The sequence below is a fragment of the Mus musculus genome, chromosome 12, assembly GCF_000001635.26.
Source record: "Mus musculus strain C57BL/6J chromosome 12, GRCm38.p6 C57BL/6J".
NCBI classification, from domain to species: domain Eukaryota; kingdom Metazoa; phylum Chordata; class Mammalia; order Rodentia; family Muridae; genus Mus; species Mus musculus.
Genome location: NC_000078.6, coordinates 69,284,647 through 69,311,429, shown reverse-complemented (window position 1 = coordinate 69,311,429; position 26,783 = coordinate 69,284,647). Strand labels below are relative to the sequence as shown.

The 26,783-nt window shown below is 44.3% G+C and overlaps 1 protein-coding gene across 1 annotated transcript; it reads right to left on the bottom strand.

Moving 5' to 3' along the window:
* Window positions 1-742: 742 nt before the first annotated feature.
* Window positions 743-14,749, bottom strand: Klhdc2 (kelch domain containing 2). Its single transcript, NM_027117.3, has 13 exons — window positions 14,283-14,749; window positions 11,135-11,214; window positions 8,989-9,106; window positions 7,781-7,896; window positions 7,468-7,549; window positions 6,803-6,886; window positions 5,722-5,802; window positions 5,589-5,647; window positions 4,131-4,240; window positions 3,740-3,812; window positions 2,385-2,472; window positions 1,391-1,443; window positions 743-1,277 (listed from the first exon to the last, which is right to left on the bottom strand). Exons 1-13 carry the CDS (start codon window positions 14,433-14,435, stop codon window positions 1,154-1,156), a joined length of 1,221 nt encoding a protein of 406 aa, NP_081393.2. The 5' UTR covers window positions 14,436-14,749; the 3' UTR covers window positions 743-1,153.
* Between the last annotated feature and the right edge of the window lie 12,034 nt (window positions 14,750-26,783).

Sequence of the window (26,783 nt, the reverse complement as noted above, 5' to 3'; positions counted from 1 at the left end):
AAACTGTCTTAAGTGATTTTGGTTTTTCCAAGTCAGGGTTTCTCTGTAGACCAGACTGGCCTTGAACTCAAGAGATCCGCCTGCCTCTGCCTCCCGAGTGTTGGAATTAAAGGCGTGCATCACCACCACTGGGCTCAAGTATCTTGACCTGTAATAACAGAAGTGCATTTTCTTGCTGGGTGGTGCTGGCAGCATTGGGGAGGCAGAGGCAGGTAGATCTCTGTGAGTTTGAGCTCAGGACAGCCAAAGCTACAGAGAGAAACTGTCTGGAGTCTGGGAAAGGTCAAAGATGCTTTTTGGCTTTTAGGCTTATCACTAAAGATTCCTGGACCAGTATTCTTCTGGCTCCTATCAGAATAGAGAATGAAGCCATACATGATTTCTCTGTTCATGAGGTATAAGCTGCCACTTTTTAGTTAACTGGGTAGTAGCCATGACCATCACATGTCCCAGGACTACACCAACACTTGAAGGTTGGAGCAGTGCATTAATTGCAGCTTGGGCTGTCTAAGGCTCACTGCCGCCCCAGCATACACACCCAGGGTGGCAGCACACTTTGAGTTGCAGTGCTTGAGGGGGCGGAAGATAGAGGGTTACTGATTCAAGACCAGCCTTAGCTACATAAGGTTAAAGGCTACATACAGATGGAGCATCTTCACATTTCTACAGTTACATTACATCCACATTATCAAAAGATAAATGTTAAAATTGTTATACCCAGACGTGGGATAAAAAGTCAATGCAGGGGTTGGAGAGATGGCTCAGGGGTTAAGAGCACTGGCTGTTCTTCCACAGGGCCCACGTACAGTTGCCAGCACCCACATTGCAGCTTGTAACTCCTGTTCCAGGGAATCCAACACCCTCAGGCATGCAGGAAAACACCATTCAGTATACATAAATAAATCGTTAAAAAAAAAAAAAGCCAACACAGTAATTTTTTTTAACTTTAACAATAGACAGGTACTGGTGTTAAATACATTTATTGTAAACTTTAGACACAAAAATAGGTTCTCTAGGCCATTCACATGCACATAAAACCCAGGAAGCTGCAAACTACAACGATGCATATAATTATACAAAGGATGACACTGTGTGACAAGTACGGGGCTGTTCTCCATGCAAGTGGACCAGAAGAAGTATTATCTACAAAGCTTTATGATCCAGAAGTGTTGTTACTACCAAACCTCTGATTAACGCTGTGAAGTAAGTGTTTTGGAAGGCAGCTCCACGAGTTGGCTAGCATCTCTTTAAAGCAGATGACTGCTTCTAAGCTTAGCCTAAAGTAGACAAGGAAAGTGAAAATAATTTTACTAGATAGATAATTTTACTAGATAACTTGAATGAAGACTAATGCCTTTAAATAGTCATATACCTGGTGCCAAATACTTACCGTACAAGAGATTTTGGTTGAACTGAAAATATAAGTACTTCATTACTGTGTGCCTGAAAAAAAGAAGGAACAGGTAAAATGCAAGTGCTGAAAGCAGGCTGGTGTGCTACACTCACTCCTGTATCCTCAGCTCTAGGTAGCAAAGGCAGGAGCACTGGGCAAGAGCTGGACCAGAGCTGGGCCTACAGTCAGTAGTGAAGTGCTACCTAGCATGCACGGGCCTGAGGACGGAGCTATGCAGAAAGAGGGTCTGGAGAGAGGATTGATTCAGCTGTTAAGAGCGCTGCTCTTCCAAAGGACAGTTGGGGCTGTTTCCAATCACCTCAAACCTCACTCTTGGGTGATTTGATACCCTTTGTTTTGGTCTCCATGACAGCTGCATGCATATGGTACACAGACATACATGAAAGCCAAAGACCTATCACATGAAGGGGTTTGGTTTTTTCTTTGTTTTTAATTTTAAAACAGGCAGCGCTGGAGAGATGGCTCAGAGGTTAAAGAGCACTGACTGCTCTCCCAGAGGTCCTGAGTTCCAATTCTCAATAACCCCGTGGTAGCCCACAACCATCTATAATGGGATCTGATGCCCTCTTTTAGTGTGTCTGAAGAAAACCACAGTATACTCATATACATTAAGTTAATAAAGTTTTTTTTTTTTTAAATGTGGTGGTAATGCATGCCTAAAGGAGGCAGAGGCAGGCAGATCTCTGAGTTCAAGGCCAGCCTGGTCTACAGAGTGAGTTCCAGGACAGCAAGGGTTATACAGAAAACTCCCTCTCTCAAAAGGCCGAAAAAGAAAAGCAAAAATACGTCAGCAACTTTGACCTCTATGTATAAAAGTCTTGTCACCAAGGATTAGATTCCCCCAAGACCCACATGATGGACAGAATTAACTAACTATTGTCTTCATCCCAAGGCACACATGTATGTACGCCTACATACACAGAATGTTATTTTCAAAATAGATGTTGAGTAGCAGTGACGGTGTACTTACAGCTCTGTGATGAACCAGCAGATTGTTAGCACAACCACCAAAAACAATGACTTCTCCTTCATCACTCGCACAAGCTGTGTGCCATAATCTGCATGTAAAACAAACGCTTGAGTTCAGTGTGACTGATCGCTTTAAACCACACTTAGAGATTCCGAGGCAGTTCAAACCAAATCTTCCATGGAAAAGCAGCTTTTGAGGCCGGCCTTGGTGTGGTGTACACCTTCAATCCCAGTACTATGGAGGAGGAGGCAGGTGGCTCTCGGGAATCCCAGGCCAATCTGGTCTGCATATGTTCCAGGTCACTCAGGGCTACATAATGAGGGTTTTTCTGGTTTTTTTTTTTTTCTTTCTCCCTCTTTTAAAGATTTATTTATTTTATGTATATGAGTGCTCTGTCTTCAGACACACCAGAAGAAGGAATTGGATTCCATTACAGATAGTTGTAAGCACCTATAATTAGGTACTTTTAACCAAACAATTTAGGTCGTTGTTAAAAATTTTTTTAAATTCTTGGGCTGGCAAGATGGCTCATTGGTTAAGAGCACAGACTGTTCTTTTGAAGGTCCTGAGTTCAAATCCCAGCAACCACATGGTGGCTCACAACCATCTGTAATGGGATCTGATGCCCTCTTCCAGGGTGTCTGAAGATAGCTACAGTGTACTTTCATATAATAAATAAATCTTTAAAAAGAAAAAAAAATCTTATGGGGGCTAAAGAATGGCAAGGTGAGCTGGCCTCACAGTGTCTGACAACAGCTCTCTAAGCTAGATGGCTGTGTGCAAAGTCATCTCTGCCAACGTCTTAGCAGCAAGACTGTGCTTGGGCTAGAGGCTTGGATGAAAAAGTGAGGTTGGAACATTTAAATTCACCTTAAATACCAATGCCAAGTATGTACCTGCCTGTAGCAATTTCTTTTGAGATTAAGGTGACTCTTATCTGCTTAAAAAAGAGGGGAAAAAAAAATCAATTTTTTGTGTCTTGTGTAGCCCAGAGCTGGCCTAGATCTGATCCTCCTGCTGCTGGCTTCTAAGGGCTGGGATCACAGGTAGGCGCCTCCTTACCCGTCCCGCTCCTCCCACATGCCTTGGAGAAGTTTACTTACTCTTCCCTGAATAATGCTAATACAATATAAAGAGAGATTCTTGGTTTGACACCCCTCCCCCCATGTACATTCTTAAAATTTTAAAGCATATAAATAATGGGAAAGCAAGCTCCGGACACTTGGTTAATGCTTGGAAGTATGACGTTAAACCTGAATAAATACCAAGACTTTCCTAAGAATGCTGGATAAAATCCAGCCAGAGCATCCTCAGTTCCTACCAGCCCAAGAAGTTACCTTTCATGGAGCTCCTACCTTGGTTTTTCAACATAAGGATGATTAAACTGAATCCATTCATTTTTACTGATGCAGTAAGTCCAGGCATCACCTGATTAAACCAAAGCAAAGGCCATGAAGTATGTTCATCTTAAGGACACAGCTTCAGCAAGCAGAGCAGTAAGTCAAATCCTATTCCCAGTTCCTGTGGTTAAGGAAGTTAGGCCACTGCACATGCAAGGTTTCAGCAGGGATTTTAAGTGCTCCATTTTTCGGGTAAAATGTATTTAGGTCATAATATGTGCAATTATAAGGTGTTACAGATCAAAATTAATAAATTAGCCTGAAAGGCTCCAGCTAGGATTGACTTTGAGTGAGTAGCATACACAGTATACTGCTAATGCTTATGATGTGTGACTAAAGGACTCACTTAGTGGCTGTTTTTCAGTGGTAAATCCTCCAAAGAGAAAAAGATGGTCTGAAGAGACTGGTGTCAGTGAGTGCCAGGATCTGCCAACAGGGCACACACCTTGTGGAATTCTAAAAATAACAGATAGCTGAGTTATAATATCTGTTTAGAGTCTGGGGGATAACTTAGTCAACAAATGCATGCTTGCAATCTCACTGCTAGGAAGTGAGTCCCTAGAGTCTGCTGCCCTCTCCCACTAGGCAAATGCCAGTTCAGGAGACCATGACTCAAAAGGAAAAGGAGAAAGAGATCTACACTCAGCATCCCAGCACTTGGGAGGTTCCTGAGGTAGATTTTCATAAGTCTGAGGAGAGCACTAGATACTAAGTTCCGTGCTAACTTGTACTGTGTTGTAAGATCCTGTAACAAGAACAAAAACAGCTAAAATAAAAAAGGTGGACAGCACTGAGACTATACTTAGCCTCCACATGCACACATAATCAACCTTATACAGGAGATCTATGTTAAAGTGGATACCAGAGAGAAATGCTGAGGACTTCTTTAAATACATACATACATACATACATACATACATACATACATACATACATACATAAAATATATATTATCAGACAAAGAAACCTGGCTTGACAAGGATTCCTGGGGTCTCCAAGGTGGCTCAGCAGGGAAAGTGCCTGCCATAAAGCAGCAGCCATTCAGCTCCTCAGCGCCTACTTAAGTACCAAGAGGAACCGGGAGGGCGCACGCCTGTCACTGCATACAGCGGCTCTCACCGGCTCTCAGAAGGCCACGATGAGCTCTCCAAGCAAGCTGGCTGGCAGCCATATTGGGGAGCCCTGGGTTCAGTTGAGAGATCCCTTCCTCAATGATACAGTAGATGGGTCTGAAGACCCTCCTAATGTTAGCTTTGGACCTACACACACCTACACACACAACATGCCCCCCACACATCTTACAGCCAGACACATGTTAAAAAGAGAAGCCTCTCTCAGTATTAACTATACTTTCTACTCAACTATGTTCTTTGAGGGCAGAATCAACTTTAGACATTTTCTTTCAGCAAACATTGAACACATGCTGTATCAGGCACATAGTTAGGGAAACTAGAAATAAAAATAAAATTCCTTAAGGACCCCAGTATTCATGTTTACTTAAGTCCAAAGTTACAGAAACTTGAAGCACATTCATTACATACTAATAAGGAATGGGGTTGGGATCTGAAATGTATCTTAAGATATCTAAGGTAGGGGCTGGAGAGATGACGCAGCGGTTAAGAGCACTGACTGCTCTTCTGAAGGTCCTGAGTTCAAATCCCAGCAACCACATGGTGGCTCACAACCAGTAAGGAGATCTGACTCCCTCTTCTGTTGTGTCTGAAGACAGCTACAGTGTACTTGTAATAGTAAATAAATCTTTAAAACAAAACAAAACAAAAAAGATATCTAAGGTAATACCTACAGTTCATTCCACTCCCACGTATCCAGATTAAGATAGTGAAGATCATTCATTCTAGCATCCTAAAAGAGAGTAAGTAAGAGTTACCATGTGACCTGCCTCAAAGCAAGCCATTAAACCCTGTCTCTATACTCACCCGGTATCTGCCACCAAACACAAAGCCCTTGTTTCCAACAGTTGCACAGGCATGGGCAGCCCGAGGTGAAGGTGCCTTACCCTGTAAAAAGAGAAACAGCTTCATAAATGTGAACTTTATACAGAGAGAAATAGCAGTGTTTTCTGAATATCATAGAATAAGAATGTGTCAGAAACTTGGGCACTAGATAGCAACAGTGTCCTGTTGGGACTTGGTCTGATGCTGCTATGTATTCGAATGCTCAAGACTGGCCCTGAAGTTCTGGTTGCCCCTGATCAGCGGATCCTTACATGCACTGAGTGCTGCTCTGTAACCCTAGCTCCTGATTTAAAACTAGTGGTTAAAATAGAGTGAGTGTAGCCAATTACTGGGAGAAGAGCAGAGAGGCAGTTTCAGTCACTGGGCTGGGGGTCTCGTAGGTAGGGACCATGAAGAAAGAAAGGGAAGGAGAGAGGAGGAGAAGAAAGGAAGACAGAGACGGTCTCCAACACATGTGATGGGCCAGGAGCGCATGGCTGATGCGAGATGAACCCTGGGGCTGCGCTGTGGACAGAACTAACCCAGGGACTCAAACTGCAAGAACCTGGCGAGCTGAGCTGGGCAGCTAACAGCCTAGTGCGAGAAAAGAGACTGGGCTACTCCCCCAGTAACTGTGCCAAAGCTAAAGAAATACATCATGGTTTGAGTCTCATTCATTTGGAAGCTAATTGGAATAGAAATAATTCAATTACTTTATAGATACTACAGCGGATTATTTTAGTATTTCTGAGACTGTTACTGAATAAGCTAATTAGTATGTAAGAAAAGTTGTTTTAAAATGACTGGCACATTGTATAGTATCTTTAAAAGAAAAAAAATCTAATCTTTAACTTTTCATTTAAAGCTCAGTTTAATTACTAGCAAATGAAAGTACCACAACTAACTGTGTATTCGTTAAATTTCTAAGGTTTGTACTCCTTGGAAAGCAATACCGCTACAGGCAGCCTCATTTCAGAAAACAAGAATGAACTGTCAGCTTCAGACCCCTCCCTACTCTGGTGAACCCCCTTGTGTAAGCACACTTCACTCTTCAGTGACTCACAGTGGTGATGGGCTGGCTCCAGGCAAATGTTTCAGTGTCTAAAATATGGACATGATCATTCCATCCTCTTGGATGACTTGAATTCTACAAAAAAAGAATCTATGTTATTGTACAAATACTGTATTTTACAAATTATGCAACTCTTTTGTTTTGTTTTGTTTTTTTGAGACAGGGTTTCTCTGTGTAGCCCTGGCTGTCCTGGAACTCACTTTGTAGACCAAGCTGGCCTTGAACTCAGAAATCTGCCTGCCTCTGCCTCCCAAGTGCTGGGATCAAAGGCGTGCACCACCACTGCCTGGCTAAATTATGCAACTCTTACTTGCCTAGTTTATCAACAAAGAAAATGAACACAACTACCAGTGACTGTAAACTTATCTCTGGGCTGGTAAGATGACTCATCCCGGGTAAGGGACTGGCTGCCAAGCCTCATGGCCTAAGTTGAATCCCCAGTCCCCACATCATGGAAAGAGAGAACTAATTCCCCCAAGTGGTCCTCTGACTGTGACATGCACACTGTTTCACCTGCACAAAGGTAGGAATGCACTCACACATACAAACTTAAAATTTCAAAATGTAATAAAAATTTCAGAAAGCAAATAAAAACAAAATAGAACACATTTCTCACCATATCAATTCACCATGTGGAATTCTGAAACTTCACTTACCCAAAAAGATGTTTCATCAAATTCAAAAGTTCCCAATACTTTATCTTCAGGTAAATATCCATAGCCTCCAAAAAATATTAACCTGTTTTATATAAAGCCAAACATGAAAGATTTAAGTATCCATAAACTAGACCCAGGATTGCTTTGAGTCTTGACCTATGGAATGAGTTAACATGACAATTCGCCTTCAGTTACTAAGTTAATGAACTTTACTATGTGACATATTCCATGCTCTTATAATGCTGACGGGGGGGGGCACTTATGGGGCAGCTACATTCTGCACAAAAGCCCAAACCGATAGCTTCTAACGTACTTGTTTTTATACACCCAGACGCCAAGTTTGTCCTTTGATGATGGAGGGATTCCTTGGCAGTCGATCCTTTCCCACTGTAACCCTCTGTCTGCAGACCTCGAATCCAGCATGTAGAACTGTCAGAAGCAAGGATTTCAGATAGTTTTGTTACACAGAAAGATCAGTATTAGCCTTTGATTTGACTGTATTTTGTCATAAAGGTGCCATCTGATTCAGTGCTGAGGCTGCCTGCAGACCGGCTGCCACACTGGTCTGGGTAGGATTATGAATTTACAACAGAATGCCTCATTTCAGTTACAAGCCGAGTTACGAACTATTAATCACTCTGCTACCCGAATGTGAGCCCTGCACCACGCATCCTGACTGTCCCTTTCCAACTCTGTCCTCTGCACACACAGTGCGCATCCTGACTGTCCCTTTCCAACTCTGTCCTCTGCACACACAGTGCTCACTAAGTTGCAAAATCAGTGAGTTAGATAGAAGTCTACCTATAGACTATGGACCTTCGGAAGCTTCAGCTGTCTTTTACTGGCCGGAAAAGATCTGACATCTTTTTTCCTATTTGGAAAAAACCACGAGGACAAACCAAAGCATGTGCCGCAGGGCAGCCCTAGAGGAGAACTACTACTTTTTTTTTTTTTTTTTTTAAAGATTTATTTATTTATATGTAGGTACACTGTAGCTATCTTCAGACACTCCAGAAGAGGGAGTCAGACCTCGTTACGGATGGTTGTGAGCCACCATGTGGTTGCTGGGATTTGAACTCCGGACCTTCGGAAGAGCAGTCGGGTGCTCTTACCCACTGAGCCATCTCACCAGCCCAAGAACTACTACTTACCTTCCTTTTTCAATGGTAATGTAACCCTACAGCTTTGAGTTTGCCTTTACCCTTCACTCCAAATCCTTTGTCTGTAATCATCCTTGAAACTGCTTTCTAGTTAACACTCACCTACCACCCAGGGTGGTTAGGAGATCAAGTAATTGAGAGCACCAAGTAAATACACCTAGGAAGTTACTACACAAAGGCGGCTGGCATTGACTTCTACAAAGGCCTAGTAAACAGAGTAGTAGAGAAACTACTACAACACACATTTATACCACCATCAAGTACATTCTTCACTAGAGGACACAGCAGCAGCCAGCTTTATAAATCTGACATTGAACGTGAGGAAGAAACTGCCTGGAACCCTAACCTCAGCAGCACTGACCTTGTTTGTATTGCCTCTGGAATGGTGCCCACCAAACAAGTACAGCACCCGGTCCACGCACACAGCGCAGCTCCCAGACATAGACGGGGGAACGTCACCTTCAGTGTTGATTTTCTTCCTACGAGGAGGAGGGTTAGATGATAACGTTTCCCAGAGGGTAAGAAATACAAGACTTATTAACTTATATCCCCGCAATGAGAGGAAAGGCGGCCGGTGCTATCCAGGGACTCTCCTAGCTTTAAGATAGCCCGAGGAATCAGTTTCTTCCTTAGTAACCTGTCTAGACAGTGGAAGATGGCCTTGCCCCAGGCAGAATGAAAAGCTCTGCAAGCCCCTCAGGTTCCATGAGCCATTTCTCAAACTATTTGCTTTTTATTTATATGATCTTATCTGACTGGAAGGTCTTTGTTTTACGTATTTCTGTGTGCTTGGGCACAGGTATGTCACAGCACGTGCAGGTGCATGCATGTGCAGGTGCAAAAGTCTCTTCCTCTACCACGTGGACTCAGGGAAGGCAAACCTGGCCTTGGTGGACCGCACCTCTACCTGCTGAGCCGGCTCGTGACCCTGTCTGTTTTTAAGTAGGCCACGGACTCAAATGGAAACCTTCCCATGCCTAGTGCTCATTAATTCAACAGACATTTCCTATTAAGTCACCCAGAACTCACAGAAATCTGTCCAATTCTTCCTCCCTTAAGTGCCAGAATTAAACAAATACGCCATCGTGCTCAGCTTTAGAGAGTTACAGGACTGAGAGTTCACTAAGGTGTCCTGACTACATCATCAGCTAATACCACTTTCATCTTTGTTTAGCTTGAGGTAGGCTGATTTGTAAATTCTTAATCTTAAGAAATGTGTTAAATTCTTTGGTGAATTTTTCTTTAAAAAAAAAAAAGATTAGCAAATAGTCCATATTAACTGATTTAATAATTATAAAAATTGTTGTGACCTTCCATAAACCATCCTGGCTTTAATATCAACAGTAAGACAGTAAAGACAATAGTCTTTTACAGTGGAAAGTTTTCATGAACGGGGAAACACATTTATACACCCCCAAATGGCTAACTCACATTTTGAGAAACCCAGAGTCTCCTAACATATGCTCGACTTGTACTGCTAGACAGGCAGAAGACCCTCTTAGATACTACCAGTTCATTTTTGTTTTGTTTTGTTATTTTTCAAGACAGGGTCACTCTGTGTAGCCCTGACTGTCCTGGAACTTACTATGTAGTCCAGGCTGGCTTGGAAATCACAGAGTCCCTGTCTCTGCCTCCCGAGTGCTGGGATTAAAGGCACCACACCAGGCTCATTTTTTTAATTATTTACTTTATGAGTATTTTGTCCAGATATATATGTCTGTGCACTGCTGCAGGTGCATACTTGCTGCTCTCGGAGACTAGAAGAGGGCATCAGATCTCTGTGACTGGAGTTACAGATGGTTGTGAGCCACCATGTATGTGCTGGGGACTGAACCTAGGTCCTCTAGAAGAGCAATCAGTGCTCTTAACAACTAAGCCATCTCTTCATTCCCTCATTTTTATTTTTAAACAGATCTTTTTTCTTTTTTTTTCCCAGTTGAAAAATCAAACCCAGGGCCTCCTATCAGGCAGGCAAGCTTGTTGCCACTCACCTATTAATGCAATCCAGAAAATACTACTTTAAAATTAGAGACTTTCTCAAAACTTCTTTTAAGCAGATAAAATAAACCATGCAAAACCTAAGAAGGAAACTAAAAACCTCTTTCTTCAAAACACCAAGCAGACTTGTAGCACCTCCCCAACCCAGGCTCTGTATCGCCTTCCTTGTGGTGCTTTGACCAGGTCTTGACTAGAGGCCTCTAAGATCATGACAGACTCTGGTGTGTACTGACCTCAGCAGCTAATCTAAGCCAGACCACTGTTTCCAGAAAAGAAAGCTTAGTATCCTTAATTACAACAGGCATTGTGACACATGCCTTTAGTCTCCGTGCTCTGGAGGAAGACACAGAGACATGGGAGATCTCTGTGAGTTTGAGGCCAGTCTGGACTACATAGTAAGTTTTAGGACAGTCAAACCTATGCGGAAAAGAAAGACACCCCCACCTCTCCACACACCCCACCCCCGCCACTTCCTTTGCAAGCTTATTGGAGGGTTAATCTCCAGTTACCATCTTCCAGTCTCCATGTTGTAGATCCACAGTTCTTCTCTGGGCAGATAAAAGTCATATAATCCTCTCACTTGATTACTCTATGAAGAATAAGAAAGATTACAAAGATAAACAACTGACATTTTCTTTTTAATTTGCACTAATGTGTTGGAGTATGTATGTAACATGGAACACACATGTGCCACGGTGTTCTGGAGTCACTTCTAACCTCCCATCTTTACAGGGGTCTGGGGGTCACACTCAGCTCACCAGGGCTGTGCATCGAGTGGGCTACGCACTGAACAGCTCCCTGGCCCAGTAACTGATGTTGCTAAAGAGGCATTTTCTGGGATCCTTTCCTACCTTATTGAGATACTATTCATGATACTGATCATATAAAAGTAATTTTTGTATACAGATAAATATTAAATGCAGTCTCCAGGACTCAGGCACATACAAAAAAATCTTAATGCAGACACATCTGCAGTCCAACTTTTGTTACAATCCTTGCAAATAGTACAAGGGCCCCCTGGGGAGTTAGTGGCACTCAGCCTTCCTAATGCCACGCCTTTTAATACAGTTCCGCAAGTTGTGGTGACCCTCAACCATAAAATTATTTTTGTTGCTACTTTGTAACTGTATTTTGCTACTGTTATGAGAACAGTATGTTTATTACTGTTGTGTAATGTAAATAACTGTTTTCCAATGGTCTTAGGCAGCCCCGAGCAAGGGTCATTTAACCCCACTCCTCCCCCACAGGAGTCACCCGCACTGTTGCGAGCTGCTGTCCAGCCGGCTCCTGAACAGACCGTGGCCCTGCTCTCAGTCACCTGACTTTGGAGGACTCGCAGCCCCACCCACGCTAACAGGCTGCTCGAGCCAAGCTTCCGGTTCATCCACTCATTCTGAGGGCAAAACTGCTTGTGCAAATCCTGAGTCTTCGGTCAGCTGTGTCCTTGTTCCGGTCTTCAACCCTTCAGATGTTAACTCTAACAAAGACCAGGTTTACCATAGGGCCTCAAATTCCCTTATTTAATCCTAACAACGAGTTATTACAAGATTTGCCTCAGGCTACTCAGCAAGCAGTGGCGAGCCCAGGAGTCCCCCTTTCCTGTGCACACTGCCTTATTTCATCCCTGCCTCCTCCCTGGCCACTATCTCACAGGGATAAAAACTGGCCTTCACTGAAAATGAGTGACTACTAATGGTTCGGTAATGGAGCAGCTAGCCATGAAGCTCTCCTCCTCTCCCTGCTGGAAGGACCTTATAAACTAACCATCAGAAAATGCCCACAGGCTGCAGAGATGGCTCAGTGGTTATGAGCACTGACTGCTCTTCCAGAGGTCCTGAGTTCAAATCCCAGCAACCACATGGTGGCTCACAACCATCTGTAATGAGATCTGGTGCCCCCTCTTCTGTGTCTGAAGACAGCTACAGTGTGCTCATATACATAAATAAATCTTAAGAAAGAAAGAGAGGAACTTTCCACTCTGACCATTTCTCCATGCCCTTCAGAAGGGTCTCATGCCCATGTCAACACTTGGGTGGTGGGAACAGCCAGATCTGGAAAGAGTCCAAGGCCAAACTCCATGACAGTGGCTCAATGCTAGTGTTCACAAACAGAATTATGAGTAACATACGTTAGACCAAAGTGTGATTGACCAACAGGTCTACCTTCCTCAAAGGACATTTATATTTTGAAAAGGTTTATTGAAGTTGATTAGTTTTGCCGGCATGCCTGTCTGTGCATCCCTGGGGTGCAGTGCCCAGAAAGGCCAAAGGAGGGACATGAGATCCCCTGGGACTGGAATTACAGTTGTGAGTGGCCATGGGGGTGTTAAGAGTCCAACCCAGAAATGTGGCCAATGCTGGTAACCACTGAGTCACCTCTCCACCCCTGGAATTTATGTTTTAATAATAGTCACTACACAGCTGGCATGGGGGCGCACGCCTTTAGTCCCAGCACTGGGGAGGCAGAGGCAGGCAGATTTCTGAGTTCAAGGCCAGCCTGGTCTACAGAGTGAGTTCCAGGACAGCCAGGGCTACACAGAGAAACCCTGTCTCAAAAAACCAAAAATAAATAAATAAATAAATAAATAAATAAATAATAGTCACTACACACCTGCTCTCTACTATAGTCACTACACACCTGCTCTCTAATCTCTAGAATTCTCGACATCGACCTCTAAATACCTGATTCCTGGAAGCCAGGGACAACAGAATGCATTAATTCACGCTGGCAAAATAACTAATGGTTAAACCGACAAGGTATGGGACAGTTGTCTCAAAATGGCCACCTATGATCAGGTCGTCAGTACTATAAGCTATTAGAGTCCTTAAGCAAACCACAGGCGCAGAGAACTGGACTTCCCAAGGGGGGTGGGGGGGCGTCATTTTAACACTAAAATAGTTTTAGGTCAAATGGCTCAAATGAGTGTGCACCACATGAAATCCAAGAACTAGAGTGAGTGTATCATGGAATTCTAAAACCAGTACAGAAGAACCAGTGAGCAGCGGTTTAAGGAGGTAACTGAGCAGTATTCCCCAGCTCGCGGTATAAAACAATGCAAATGACTAAAAAGATACTTGGTCACAAAGTCCAAAGGCCTGCACTCCAATTACATACGCTGCTGGGGATTCACTGGCTATTTTTTCCTTTAAAATCCGCAGTAAGGCCTACTGAGGAGCAATCCTTTCTCAGCTGAGACCAGTTAAGAAAAATGGCCCTGCGTTCAAACAATAGATAGGTGGGGGCATCTGCACAGGTGTTGATGACACCGTTACACCTTCGGGGAGGTTGAGCAAGCGATTCCTGTGGCCTTGGTTCACACAGTGACAATATTGTTGAATATAGTGTCTGTCGGCTAAATGGCCCCAGCTCCGGGCGACCGGGCCCAAAGGTATATGAGTGATTCTCACACACCCTCGCCCCCACCCTTTTCCGTACCTCGGGCCACAGTCACCCGCTACGCGACCCACAATAACAGAACCTCGCTCCGCTCACTCCAAAGACAATGCGTAGGGGGTGCGTGGGATAGGCTGACTCATAAGTTCAAGAGAGCGGTGACAATAGCCCAGGATCCCCGAATCCACCAGGGCAGGGCGGGAAGATGCTCTCCTGAATGAGCAAGAGCCGCGGCGGCGATCGTGCCCACTCCGCCCTACTGACCTTGTAGCCGCCCCAGACGAACATGTGGCGCCCATCGCTGACAGCGACGTGGCCGCTGCGTTCAGCCGGGCAGGCCAGCTCCATGGCCTCGTAGTTCTCGAAGGCCGGGCCCGGCAGATCCTCCGCTCGAGCATCCTCGTTGCCATCAGCCATCTTGAGGCTGCACCGCTGGCCACCGAGACCGCTCCGGCCCCGCAGACGGGAGACAAAGGAAAGCGGAGCGGTGGACCGCGGCGCGCAGCCAGCGCTGACGACCCGCCTGTCCTGCGCTACGCCTCCGCCTCCGGGACGAGCGCTGGGGCGCGCGCCGACAGCGGCTGCGGGTCTCGCGGGGACCGCGCCGCGGCCGGGTCCTGGCTCAGAGCGGGAGAGCGGCCGACGGGGCTCGCACTCGCAGCCCGCCCCGCCTCCGGCCGCCGGGGCCTTGTTTATGCCGCCGCCGGAAGTCGTCCGCAGCGGACACTGTCCCCACGCTCCGGAAGCGCTCTCGCCCCCTGCGCTGCTGAGCCTCCCGTCGTCCGGTCCCACCGCAGTGCTGTCCTACTGCTGTGTAGTCCTCCCAGTCGGGCCCTTGGGCATCTGAGTCCTCCCAACATCCGTCCTCCCGCCTCAGGGTGCTCTGGCCTGGATAGTTCCTAAACCATAACAACCCACCCTTGGGGAAAGAATGCGAATCCCAGACTCACAATCTGGGCTTCTAAGAGGCCAAATGAAAATTACGAATTATTTAAACCCAATTCCTCGCCCATAAAATAAGGCTGGTCTGGAAAACACTTCAGGCTCCTCATTTAAATGGTGGCTCTCCGTGCTGCTCATCTTGTCTTTTTTTTTTTTCTTTCTCCCTCTCTTCGTTTTGGGACTGCTAAATATATACTGAGCAAAATACACACTTAACAAAAACGACCAAAAAAAGCTTTTCTCTTTGAAACTCTCACCAGTTGCTGGAGATGTACTTGCTGAAACACAAGAGTTAAGGGTCTGGGGTTTGAGATTAAAGCGCTGGGATAAAAGGTGTGCTCCACCAGGCAGATTCTGTTTCTTGACCAGATTCATCCAGGTCTCCCTGGGGCAATTTTGCCATGCAAGAGATGTCCAGTGCCCTTGGTGCTGTGCTGAGGGGGGCCTTCCTCACTGCCATTGCAAGAGACAGTCAGAGAGAGAAATGGCCTTCCTGCTGCTGCCCAGGGTGTATACTGTCAAAAAGAGATTGGCAGCGTTTCCACCAGCCACTTCGTGCTGGATGACACTGGAGAAGAAAATCTAGCATCAGTTTCATGTTTGGCGGGTAGAAGACATCTCTCACTGTTGGCCACAACCTCTCACACTGCAAATCTGCTGTAATGTGAATGACCAATTTGCACTAAGCTGAGGTTTGTGGTGAGCAACTGATCGTCCAACAGTGGAAATCACCTTGCCCTAGGGGTCAGGAGCATGCAAGTGGATATTCCTCCACAGATCAGCCTTATTCCAGATGAGCTGCACTTGGACACATTTTACTGCCTCGTGATTATTGTTTGCAAGAAAAATTTGATGGTGTTGTGGGGATAGCCACTAGAGAGGACAGCTCAGACATGAACTTAAGGCAATAGAAAGTCTTTATTAGTTTGGGATCCCAGTGTAGCAACGAGCCTTTCTCAGAGTGAGCTTTTAAGCACAAAACCCATGTTCTGGACGGATACACTTCAGTTAACAAGAACAGTTAGCATCCCAGAGAATCTTGCCACAGAAGCCAGATGAAGGTAATCTACACCACAGAGCCACTGCTGTCCCTTGTCCTCAAGAGACTAGACTTCTGTCACTCCATGAGACTATCAATAGTTACAAATAGTCCTGGGCCATTGTAGAAGGATTTTTATCCAGCAACATGGCTACTCTGATTGGAATACAGACACACCCTTAGCACACACTTTAATCTCAAATGATGAAGGTAAAGTTAGTTTGTAGAAGGAAGCACCCATGTTTGAAAGTGATGTTTAGTTGAATAGCAGACATAGTGGCAGATCAGAGAAAGATTTGATAGAACAGGATGTACCCAACGCTCACAAGGAGAGGAAAGGGGAACTCCTCAAGGGCCAGTGCAGAGAGAGAGAAGAGGCAGCTTTACTTGGAGAGGGTACAGAGACAAGTTGCAGAGAGAGAACATGCTAGCCACAGGTGAAGACAGAAAGCCAGAGAATGAGAAGGAGCAGAAGATTAGAACATGTCGCCAAAGTTAGTTATGAGGCCAAGCAGAGCAATCAGGAGAAGCCAAGAGAAATGAGATTGAGGGCTGGCGAGATGGCTCGGTCGTTAAGAGTGCCAACTGCTTTCTGAAGGTCCTGAGTTCAAATCCCAGCAACCACATGGTGGCTCACAACCATCCTTAATGAAATCCGATGCCCTCTTCTGGAGTATCTGAGGACAGCTACAGTGTACTTACATATAATAAATAAATGAATAAATACATAAATAAATATACAAATACATAAATACATAAAAATTTTTAAAAAAAGAACTGAGATTGAATCAGTCAGCTTGGAGAGGAGTTTTGAATCAGAACAGCTGAGTTGAACCAACCAGAACTCAGAAAGAACTAGAGAAGGTGAGTTTAATTCAGCAGTAAGTCTCAGAGGCTGAAAACATTCTAGGCCTAGATTAGATTGTAGGGAGGCTAGAAGATTCCAGGACTAAGTTTAGGTTAGCAGACCCAAGTGATAAGGATGCCTCAGAGATAACAATTGCATCTTCTGGCCAAGAAAAGATGCTGTTACAAGCCATTTCCACTTTAGAGAATATATATATATATATATATATATATATATATATATAGAGAGAGAGAGAGAGAGAGAGAGAGAGAGAGAGAGAGCCTGGAACTCCAGCACAAGACTGTAGCTAGTGAGACTTTCTGCTGCAGTCCAGGCAGAAGAGTGGAGATGAAGGGCTCAACCTGTGCAGGTAAGGAGCTGGTGTGTGTACAGTGTGGTCAGTGGAGGGGGTGGACAGCTGCTGGCCAGCAAGCTCGAGGAGGGCCTGTGTACAAAGAATGCAAACCTCATCTCAGGAGAGTAAAAGCTGGTCGGGAAGATAGACTGTATCCTCTATGCTCTGTAACCTTGTCTGTCCCAGCCAGAACAGCCCCAGGGTGCCTCCACTTTCAGATAGGAGTGGGTGGGGCAGAGGAAAGTTAGACACAGAGCTAGCACAAACTGGCACATGTGATTTGAAAAAAAACAAAAAGACTTAAAGGAAAATAAGTCCAGGCTGGCTTCAAACCAATGTAGCTGAAGGTGAAGTTGAACCTCTGATCTCCCTGCCTCTACCTCACAAGTGTTAGGATCCAGGTGTGTGCCACCACTCCTGTTTTACTCCCTGCCTCTACCTCACAAGTGTTAGGATGCCAGGTGTGTGCCACCACTCCTGTTTTACTCCCTGCCTCTACTTCACAAGTGTTAGGATTCAGGTGTGTGCCACCACTCCTGTTTTACTCCCTGCCTCTACCTCACAAGTGTTAGGATTCCAAGTGTGTGCCACCACTCCTGTTTTACCCATTGACAAGGAGGGCCTTGAACATGCAACTCATTCCTCCATCTGTGTGGGAAATTGCTACATCCCTGACACCCTTTCGAACAAGTTGTCTTCTGTAAAGCTGACTACAAAACAAAAAGTGATGTTAAGTAACGGGCTGGGGAGATGGCTCAGAGGTTAAGAGCACTGGCTGCTCTTCCAGAGGACTCTAGTTCAATTCCCAGCACCTACACGGCAGCTCACAACTAGCTGTAGCACCAGTCCTACATGGACCACTACCCTCTGCTAACTCCAGGGGCACCAAGCGTTCATTTGGTGTACAGACATACATTCAGACAAATAGCTATATGGATAAAATGATTTTAAAATGTTTTTAAAGTTTAGTTAAAGTGTTTGTGGATTACAGGTTTCGAGAGCAGTAAAAGGAATAATAGGAAAAATAGACTAGATTGTAAAAGCTCTTTAATGGCCATATCATTTTTTTTACAGGTTTAGAAAGGTTAATACAAGAGTTCATATGGAATCACAAATATCCAAAGCAATACTGAGGCTTAAGAACAATACTAGAGGTGTCACAATACCCAGCCTCAAATTATACTGTAGAACTATAGTGACAGAGAGAGAGAGAGACTGGTACTGATGTGAGATCAGACAGACAGAACAATGGGAAAGAATAGAGGACCCAGAAATAAAACTGAAAAGCCGAGTTCACTTACATTTTGACAAAGGAGGCAATGTGCACTGACTAGAAGATAGCCTGTTCAACAAATGGGGCTGCCAAAGCTGGGCTTCTCCCTACATGTTATCTTTCACCTGCACACAAACCAATCCAAAATGGATCAAAGGCCTAGTTTAAAACAGGGAACACTGAAACTTCTAGAAGAAAACACAGAGGATACCCTTCAAGATACCAGGGAATAGAGAACCTTTTAAATGGAGGACCAACTGCACAGGAACTAGCCCCAAGCACCAGCACATGGTCTACAGGAAAGTCAAGTTTCTGCTTAGCAAAGGAAACGGTCAGCAGAGCACAGGTGGCCCACGGCCCGGGACATCATCTGTACCAGCTACGCCTCATCCAGAAGTAACGGAGAACAGCAGAAATTAAATACCAAGGAAATAAAACTGCTAGTCAACAAATAGGCAAGTTAAAAATAAAAAGAAACACACTCGGCCAGTAGCTATTTTTAAGAGTGTTCCATTGACCTAGCCATCAGGGAAATGCAAATTAAAACTACTTTGAGATGGTGCCTCATCCCAGTCAGAATGGCCACCATCAACCAATCTGACAACGAATGTTGGAGAAGATGAAGAGAGAAAGGAACCTTTGTTCACTGTTGGTGGAGATGCATATTAAGGCAGCCATTATAGAAGTCAGCTTGGAGATTTCTCAAAAAAATTAAAAATAGAATTACTGTATGACCCACCAATTTCCCTCCTGAGCATATACCCAGGGCATGCTATATCTTACCATAGACACGTTTGCATCCCATACTTATTTATGCTTTAATCATTGTAGCAAAGAATTGGAATCAATCCAGTTGTCTATTGACAGATGAATAAGTAATGAAACTTTGGTATACATAAGAAGTGGACTACTAACTTGTTGGATGACGGTCTCAGGTCATGAGGGACTGAGCCAGGCTGTACTGGGCAATAGCCCCTAGCCAGAGAGAATGGCTGCAGTCTTGACCATTCCACTCCATCTGCAGAAGCAATATGCCTGGGTATTAAATAGAACCCACCCTGCTCCTAGTCAAACCACCCCCAAATTAGGTGTAACTTCCTGCTGTGTGTGCATGTGCGTGCACATCTGTGTGTTTGTATATGAGTGTATGTCGATGTCGATGTGTGTGTGTGTGTGCGTGCCCCAGCCTCTCTAAATGTGCTCAGCTTTCATCCTATAGAAAGGCTAGGGCCTCTCAACTGCTTTGTTCCAGCAAAGCAGTCTCAGCTGAGACACAGTCTGTCTACCTTGGTTGTTTTGTTTTGTTTTACACTTCTTAGCTCTTAGAAGTGCTTAGAAAAATGAAGATAAACTTTTTTTTTCAGGGAAGAAAAGAGAAAAAGAAGAACACAGAAGAGGAAGGACTGAATGCAGGCGACGGACACGTCTTTCCAGTTCTAATTTGTCATGGATTTTTTTGGTTTAGGTGGTAGGTGAGTGTATACAATACACTTAATACCAAAAGCATAAAGTTCAATTCGAAGCTTCACAGCGTCCCTTCTGACTGCCAACTCAAACTGTCTAAGTCCATTTAGTTGTCCAGACTTTGGGTCTGGTTTATTTCGGTGTGTGATGTATTTACTTGCAAGACTTTTTTTTTTAATAATAATAAAGTTTGTTTAAAAAATAAAATTTAAGAGATCTTTAACTTGAGTTTTTGTACCCTGACATAATTTTGGGAGAAATGAAGGAAGTTATAACAAGTCACTGACATTTTATCTAAACAGCAATCAAATTTCCAAATGAAGAAATAGTTCTTTTCAACCTCAGCTCTCCAGAGGCTGAGACAGGAGGACTGCCATGAGTTTGAAGCAAGCTTGGACTACAGAGAGATCTTGTGAAATATATGTATATATTAAGCTCTCAAGGAGATGGTTTAGTTGGGGAAGTACTGATCAAGCATAAGGACTTGAATTCAGATCCTAGAACCTGTAAGACCCGAATGCCTGTGCTCTGGGCACCGGGAGGAAGAGAGGAGAGCAGCTCCCGAGAGCCTACTCCCTAGCCAACCTCAGCTGCGTTGGTAAACTCCATGGAGAGACAGAGTCTCAAAAAAAAGATGGAGAGTAACTGAGGCAAATGCACATGTCATCTCCTGGTGGACACATCCACATACATGTACACATATGCATCCACATGCAAATGTATAACACACACACAAAAGCACACACGCGTGGGCAAGTTCTTCAGTCCCTTCATAAGAACCAAGAAGATAAACCATTTCCATTCTTTGTGTTTACCTTTTATTTCCACTCAAAGTCGATGTTCAAGAATATTTTTAGATTCTGAGAAGTTGACTCACATCAGAACCAAACCTATTTATAACAACATGCTTTTGATCTTGGAATCAAAATCAAGAAATAGGTAGAATACTGTACTGGCTGGTTTTGTGTCAACTTGACACAGCTGGAGTTATCACAGAGAAAGGAGCTTCAGTTGAGGAAATGCCTCCATGAGATCCAACTGTAAGGCATTTTCTCAATTAGTGATCAAGCGGGAAACTTGTGGGTGGGACCATCTCTGGGCTGGTAGTCTTGGGTTCTATAAGAGAGCAGGCTGAGCAAGGCAGGGGAAGCAAGCCAGTAAAGGACATCCCTCCATGGCCTCTGCATCAGCTCCTGCTCCCTGACCTGCTTGAGTTCCAGTCCCGACTTCTTTCAGTGATCAACAGCAATGTGGAAGTGTAAGCCAAATAAACCCTTTCCTCCCCAGCTGCTTCTTGGTCCTGATGTTTGTGCAGGAATAGAAACCCTGACTGAGACAAATACTGAAGGTTTTCAATTCAGTGTTGCTGCCAGAACAGCTAATTCATATAATGTCAGCATTCTGAAGAGCACCACAAGTATGTCTGTTATAAACAAGGGCTTTTCTCCTTCAGAACGAAAGCAGCATTTTTTTTTTGTGAACTTGTACAATGAGTCATTAGATAATAAAGCATATTGTTTAGTGTGAGAAAATGTTATCAGAAGAAAGAAGATTAAAAATAGGCTCAATGGGGCTGGAGAGACAGCTCAGAGGTTAAGAGGTTCACTGCTCTTCCAGGGGGTCAGAGTTGTCCCCCCACCTACATCAGCTCACACAGAATCTCCTATAACACGAGTTCCAGGGGACCTGATATCTTCTGGCCTCAGTGGGCACCCACACACATGTTGCACAAAAATAAAAAATTAAAATAATGTCACAATAAGGACTTCTAGGAGGCAACCATAGGCAACCATAACAGCCTATATTGTCGGGAGAGTATTTTCAACTTTCCTGAGCAATAATTCAAAAGTTTTTCATGCCTGGCACTGGGAGATTTGTTAGTTTATAAGTCTTGGGGGGGGGACATTATCACCCAAGTGATGTAACTATAACTTAACTTCACACAGACACACACACAAAAGTATTTGTTACGTATACTTTTAGGTCTACACAAAATAACTTTTTAAACTAAATATAATTTAATAGCCTCACCTACACACACGCAAGCACATATATTTATTCTACCTAAATCTAGGTGTGTGTAAAATTGTAAGATCCCTGTGGTGTTTCAGAACACCCCTCTCCTTACTGTCCTTCCCCAAATGTACCCTTCCCATTTCTCCCTTCATACCACCCCTGTCCTGCTGTTTGTCCCTCTAACGCTCCCTCCCCTGCTCTCTCCCATGGTCTCACCAGGTTACATGAGGTTATACACCCACACCTGAAGGGTTGGAGCTAGGAACCACAGTGAGAAAGAAAATGTGTCGTTTGGCTTTCTGGGCCTGGGTTCCTTCATTCAGTGTACTATTTTCTAGGTCCGTCCAATCACCTACAAAGTTGATGGTTTCCTTCTCCTTTGCAGTGGAATAGTGTCTCACAGTGTACACATAGCCCATTTTCATTCTCCACGCAGCAGCTCACTACTTTCAGTCGTTTGGATTCCCTAGCTATCTATTGTGATTAGAGCAGCGACAAACGGGGCTGAGTCAGAATCTATGGGATAGGATGTTGAGTCCTTCAGGCGTATACCACGGTGCTATTAGCTGGGTCATATGGGAGATTCGTTTTTAGCTTCTCTAGAATTCTCTGTGGTTTGCATGGTGGCTGCACCAATTTGCAATCCCACCTACAGTGAATGGGATTCCCCTTCCCCCGAAGAATCGTCACCAATTTTGATTGTCAGTTATTTTCTTGATCTTAGTCATTCTGTCTGGATTAAGAGATCACATCTCAAAGTTGTTTTAATTTTCATTTCCCTAACTGCTAAGGATGATGAACACTTTTTGAGGTATTTCTTGGTCATTTTATTTCTTCTTTTGAAAACTCTCTGCTTGGATCTATAACTCATTTTAATTGGGTTTTTTTCTTTATTCGTTGCTTCTTGACTTTATATATTCTATTAACCCTCTGTCAGATATGAATGACAGTCCTCAGAACCAAGCAGCCACCATCTCAGGGAGTTCCGCTGTACCCTATCTTACAAAAGATCGTCCCACTTGGGCAGCATGACTGATGGTTTACACTCCCTGAGAAGAGTTGAGGAGTCTAGCACTTGGCAACTCTGCACACGGCCTGGGGCGGGGCCTACAGTGTAATAAACTAGGGAAGACTTCCGGAGCTCCATCCATGATTACTGAGAGAGACACAAATCCTCATTCCTCCCCAGTAGGCTTTTCAGGTGTGGCTGGTTGCGTGACAAAGGTCCACTCGTCTCAGTAACCCCTCGCCTAGACTCTGTAATGAAGCCCAGGAAATTCGTTGGTTCTCTAGAGGGAAATTTGTCAGACTCATGCCTCGGTTTGTGGTTGGGACCTTGGGAAGTGTAGCTGTTGCTTTGCATCTCCCCCTGGGAAGGAATGTTGGTGACAGAGAATATAATTGGCACAGTTCTGTCCCTCTTTCTGGGCTCCCCTACGCTTCGTTTCCTTAGCTGTTCAGAAGTTTTCTAGTTTTATGAGGACCTGCTTGTAGCCTAAATCCTTGAGTCCTAGTCAGAAAGTCCTTTCCCACACCTCTATCTGGGAGGGTGTGGGGGATGCGGAAGTCGGCCTTGTGAAGGAAAAAGTGGGATTGAGAGCGAGGCATCACAGGCTCCTGTGTCACCTCGAAGAGTCCTGATCTGCTAAACAAGAAGTTAGATCTAAGATGGTTCCCATAACACTAGTGAGACAGCAAAAAGGAACTGAGACCAGGACGGTGGCTTCTCCCTCCCTGTCCCTCTTCTTCACAGAAGTCCTCACAGGTGACACCCCCACACCCCCTTCTGAGTTACCTCATTAGGCAGGGCTTTCACTGGGGCACGGCGTGGTATAGTGTGTAGCGAGATATGATTGGCCAAGGATTTAGGTCCTTGGGATTGGCTTGAACACTGTATATAAGTTTATGGGCTGGACAATAAACTCAAATCTGCACCCTGATGCTGATCTCCTGAGTCTGACTCCCAGGATTCATCACGTGAGTCTGTGGCCTCTCACCCGGTATCCTCTGTCCTGTTCCCACAGGAGGGAACTGCCTGTTTTCTGTGCCCTTCAGGACCGTGAGGCCTGAGTACAAGCTTTCATGGAACCAGAAAGAAGGTGCTGGGCAAACTGCTAAGGGAGGGGAGCACTCAGGAGTCCTGCTCAGCTGTGATGACTACAGACCACGCCAAAGACAGGGACCCCAAGATATCCTTAAAGGCCCAGTAGTGACATTCATAGCTTATTGGCAACCAACGGCTACTTAATGGGACTTAAGGCCAAATTAATAGGGGGAAATCGTGCTTGCTAGAAACCTAGCCAACTACGTGTGCCTGGTGAGCTCAGAATATTAGAAAAGAACGCACCATGACCATGTTTCTAAACAAGTGTAATTACTAACCAGATTCTAAATACTTACCTTTATACCCAAAGACAAACATAGCTTTCACCCCTTATCAAAAAGGCTCATCTTTGCAGCATACAGAGACCATTATGGAAAGCTACCAGCCCTGATAACCTGAGTTTGATCACTGGGACCCATATGGTAGAAGAAGAGAACTAGCTCCAGCACGCACACACAGACACACAGACACACACAGACACACACACACACACACACACACACACAGACACACACAGACACACACACAGACACACAGACACAGACACACACACAGACACACACACACAAAGACACACACACACAGACACACACACACACACAGACACACACAGACACACACACAGACACACACACACAGACACACACACACAGACACACACACACAGACAGACACACACACACACACACACACATACACAGACACATACACACATACACACACACACATACACAGACACACACACAGACACAGACACACACAGACACAGACACATACACACAGACACACACACAGACACACACACACACACACACACACACACACACACACACATGCAATAATGTACTTTAAAAACATAATACATTGGGTAGAGAGCAAGCTAAAGAACCTAGCTGTCTTTTATTAAGTATACCCATAAAAATGTGCAAAACAGTACCATTGCTGTTCTGATTTTGATTTTTGGAAACAAGGTTATTTTTCATTAAAAAAAAAAAGTCTTATGTTGTCTGGGTGGTGGCATACTCCTTGAATCCCACTACTAGGGAGGCAGAATTCGAGGTTTCTTTGATCTACATAATGAGTTCAAGGATAGTTGGGGTTATGTAGAGACCCTGCCTCAAAAACAAACAAAAAAAATAAGTAAAAAAGAAGTCACGTTAATACATAGCTGGATTCTTCGTTACATTTAAGTAGGTTAAATGAGAATTTTAGATTAATGCTTTCAATTGGTTTTATCACTTAATTTTGAAACTGTATTTATTTAGTGTTTGTGTGTGCCTCTCTGACCTCCTCATATCTTCACTTCAATAAATAAGTAAGTGTAAAAAAGAAAAAAAAAAAGAGGGGGCTGGATAGATGGCTCAGTGGTTAAGAGCACTGACTGCTTTTCCGAAGGTCCTGAGTTCAAATCCCAGCAACCACTTGGTGGCTTACAACTATCAATAATGAGATCTGACGCCCTCTTCTGGTGCGTTGGAAGACAGCTACAGTGTACTTACACATAATAAATAAATCTTTAAAAAACAGAGAGAGATTTTCCTCATTGTCTTAGTTAGGCTTTTATTCCTGTGAAGAGACGCCATGGCCATGGCAGCTCTCACAAAGGAAAGCATTTCAGAGGTTTAGTCCATTATCCTCCTGGCAGGAAGCATGGTGGCACGCAGGCAGACATGGTACTGAAGAAGGAGCTGAGACTCCTACATCCAGATCATCAGGCAGCAGGAAGGGAGAAAGTGACACTGGGCCTGGCTTAAGCATCTGAAACCTCAAAGCCCACCCCAGTGGCACACTTTTTTTTTTTAAAGATTTATTTATTATTATATAAGTACACTGTAGCTGTCTTCAGACACACCAGAAGAGGGCGTCAGATCTCATTACAGATGGTTGTGAGCCACTATGTGGTTGCTGGGAATTGAACTCAGGACCTTCGGAAGAGCAGTCGGTGCTCTTACCCACAAGGCCACAACTCTTAAGAGTACCACTCCCATGGGCCTATGGGAGCCATTTTCATTCAAACCACCATACTCATTAAGATAATACAAAAACTTAATTCACCACAGGTCACTGAAAGAGTCCATGGTATGGAACAGGGATACCCCAGAAGTTGGGCATGCTCAGACTCCAGGTCCAAGGTCCTGTCTCCTCTGCTGTAAGCTCGATCCACAGGGATGATGCTTAGACATCCCCAAAGCCAGGAGATGAGTGTCAGAGACTTTGAACTGGGGCTTCTGAAGGATTGTCTCACTGTTAAGACTTAGAGACTCCAGAAGATAAATGCACATGATAGCCATGAACCTTTGGGGCTAGGAATAGAATATTATGGTTTTAAAATGGAAGTCCCACACAGGTTAATGAAGAAAACACGTGGTTGTTCGATGGTGATGATACTTTCAGCATCCGTGGGAACCAGGAGGAACCTGGGAGGCAGGACCCAGCTGTTAGGGGGCATGCTACTGCAGTGTGTTTCTGAATGCATTACTGAGCCCCACCCAGTCCTGCCTGTTTCTTGTCTGTAATGAGGTGCAGACTGGTGTCCATTTGTGACCCACATCCTCTGTGCCATAGTGTTCTGTCCTTTTATGGGCTAATTGTGTGTATGTGTTCTTAATTATAAAATGCTGATATTTAGGTTCATAATAATAATTTCCCCCAAGAAGTATATTATTTATAAAATTCACTTTCCAAATCTGTTATGCATACTAAAAATGATAAGAAAAATTTAAAA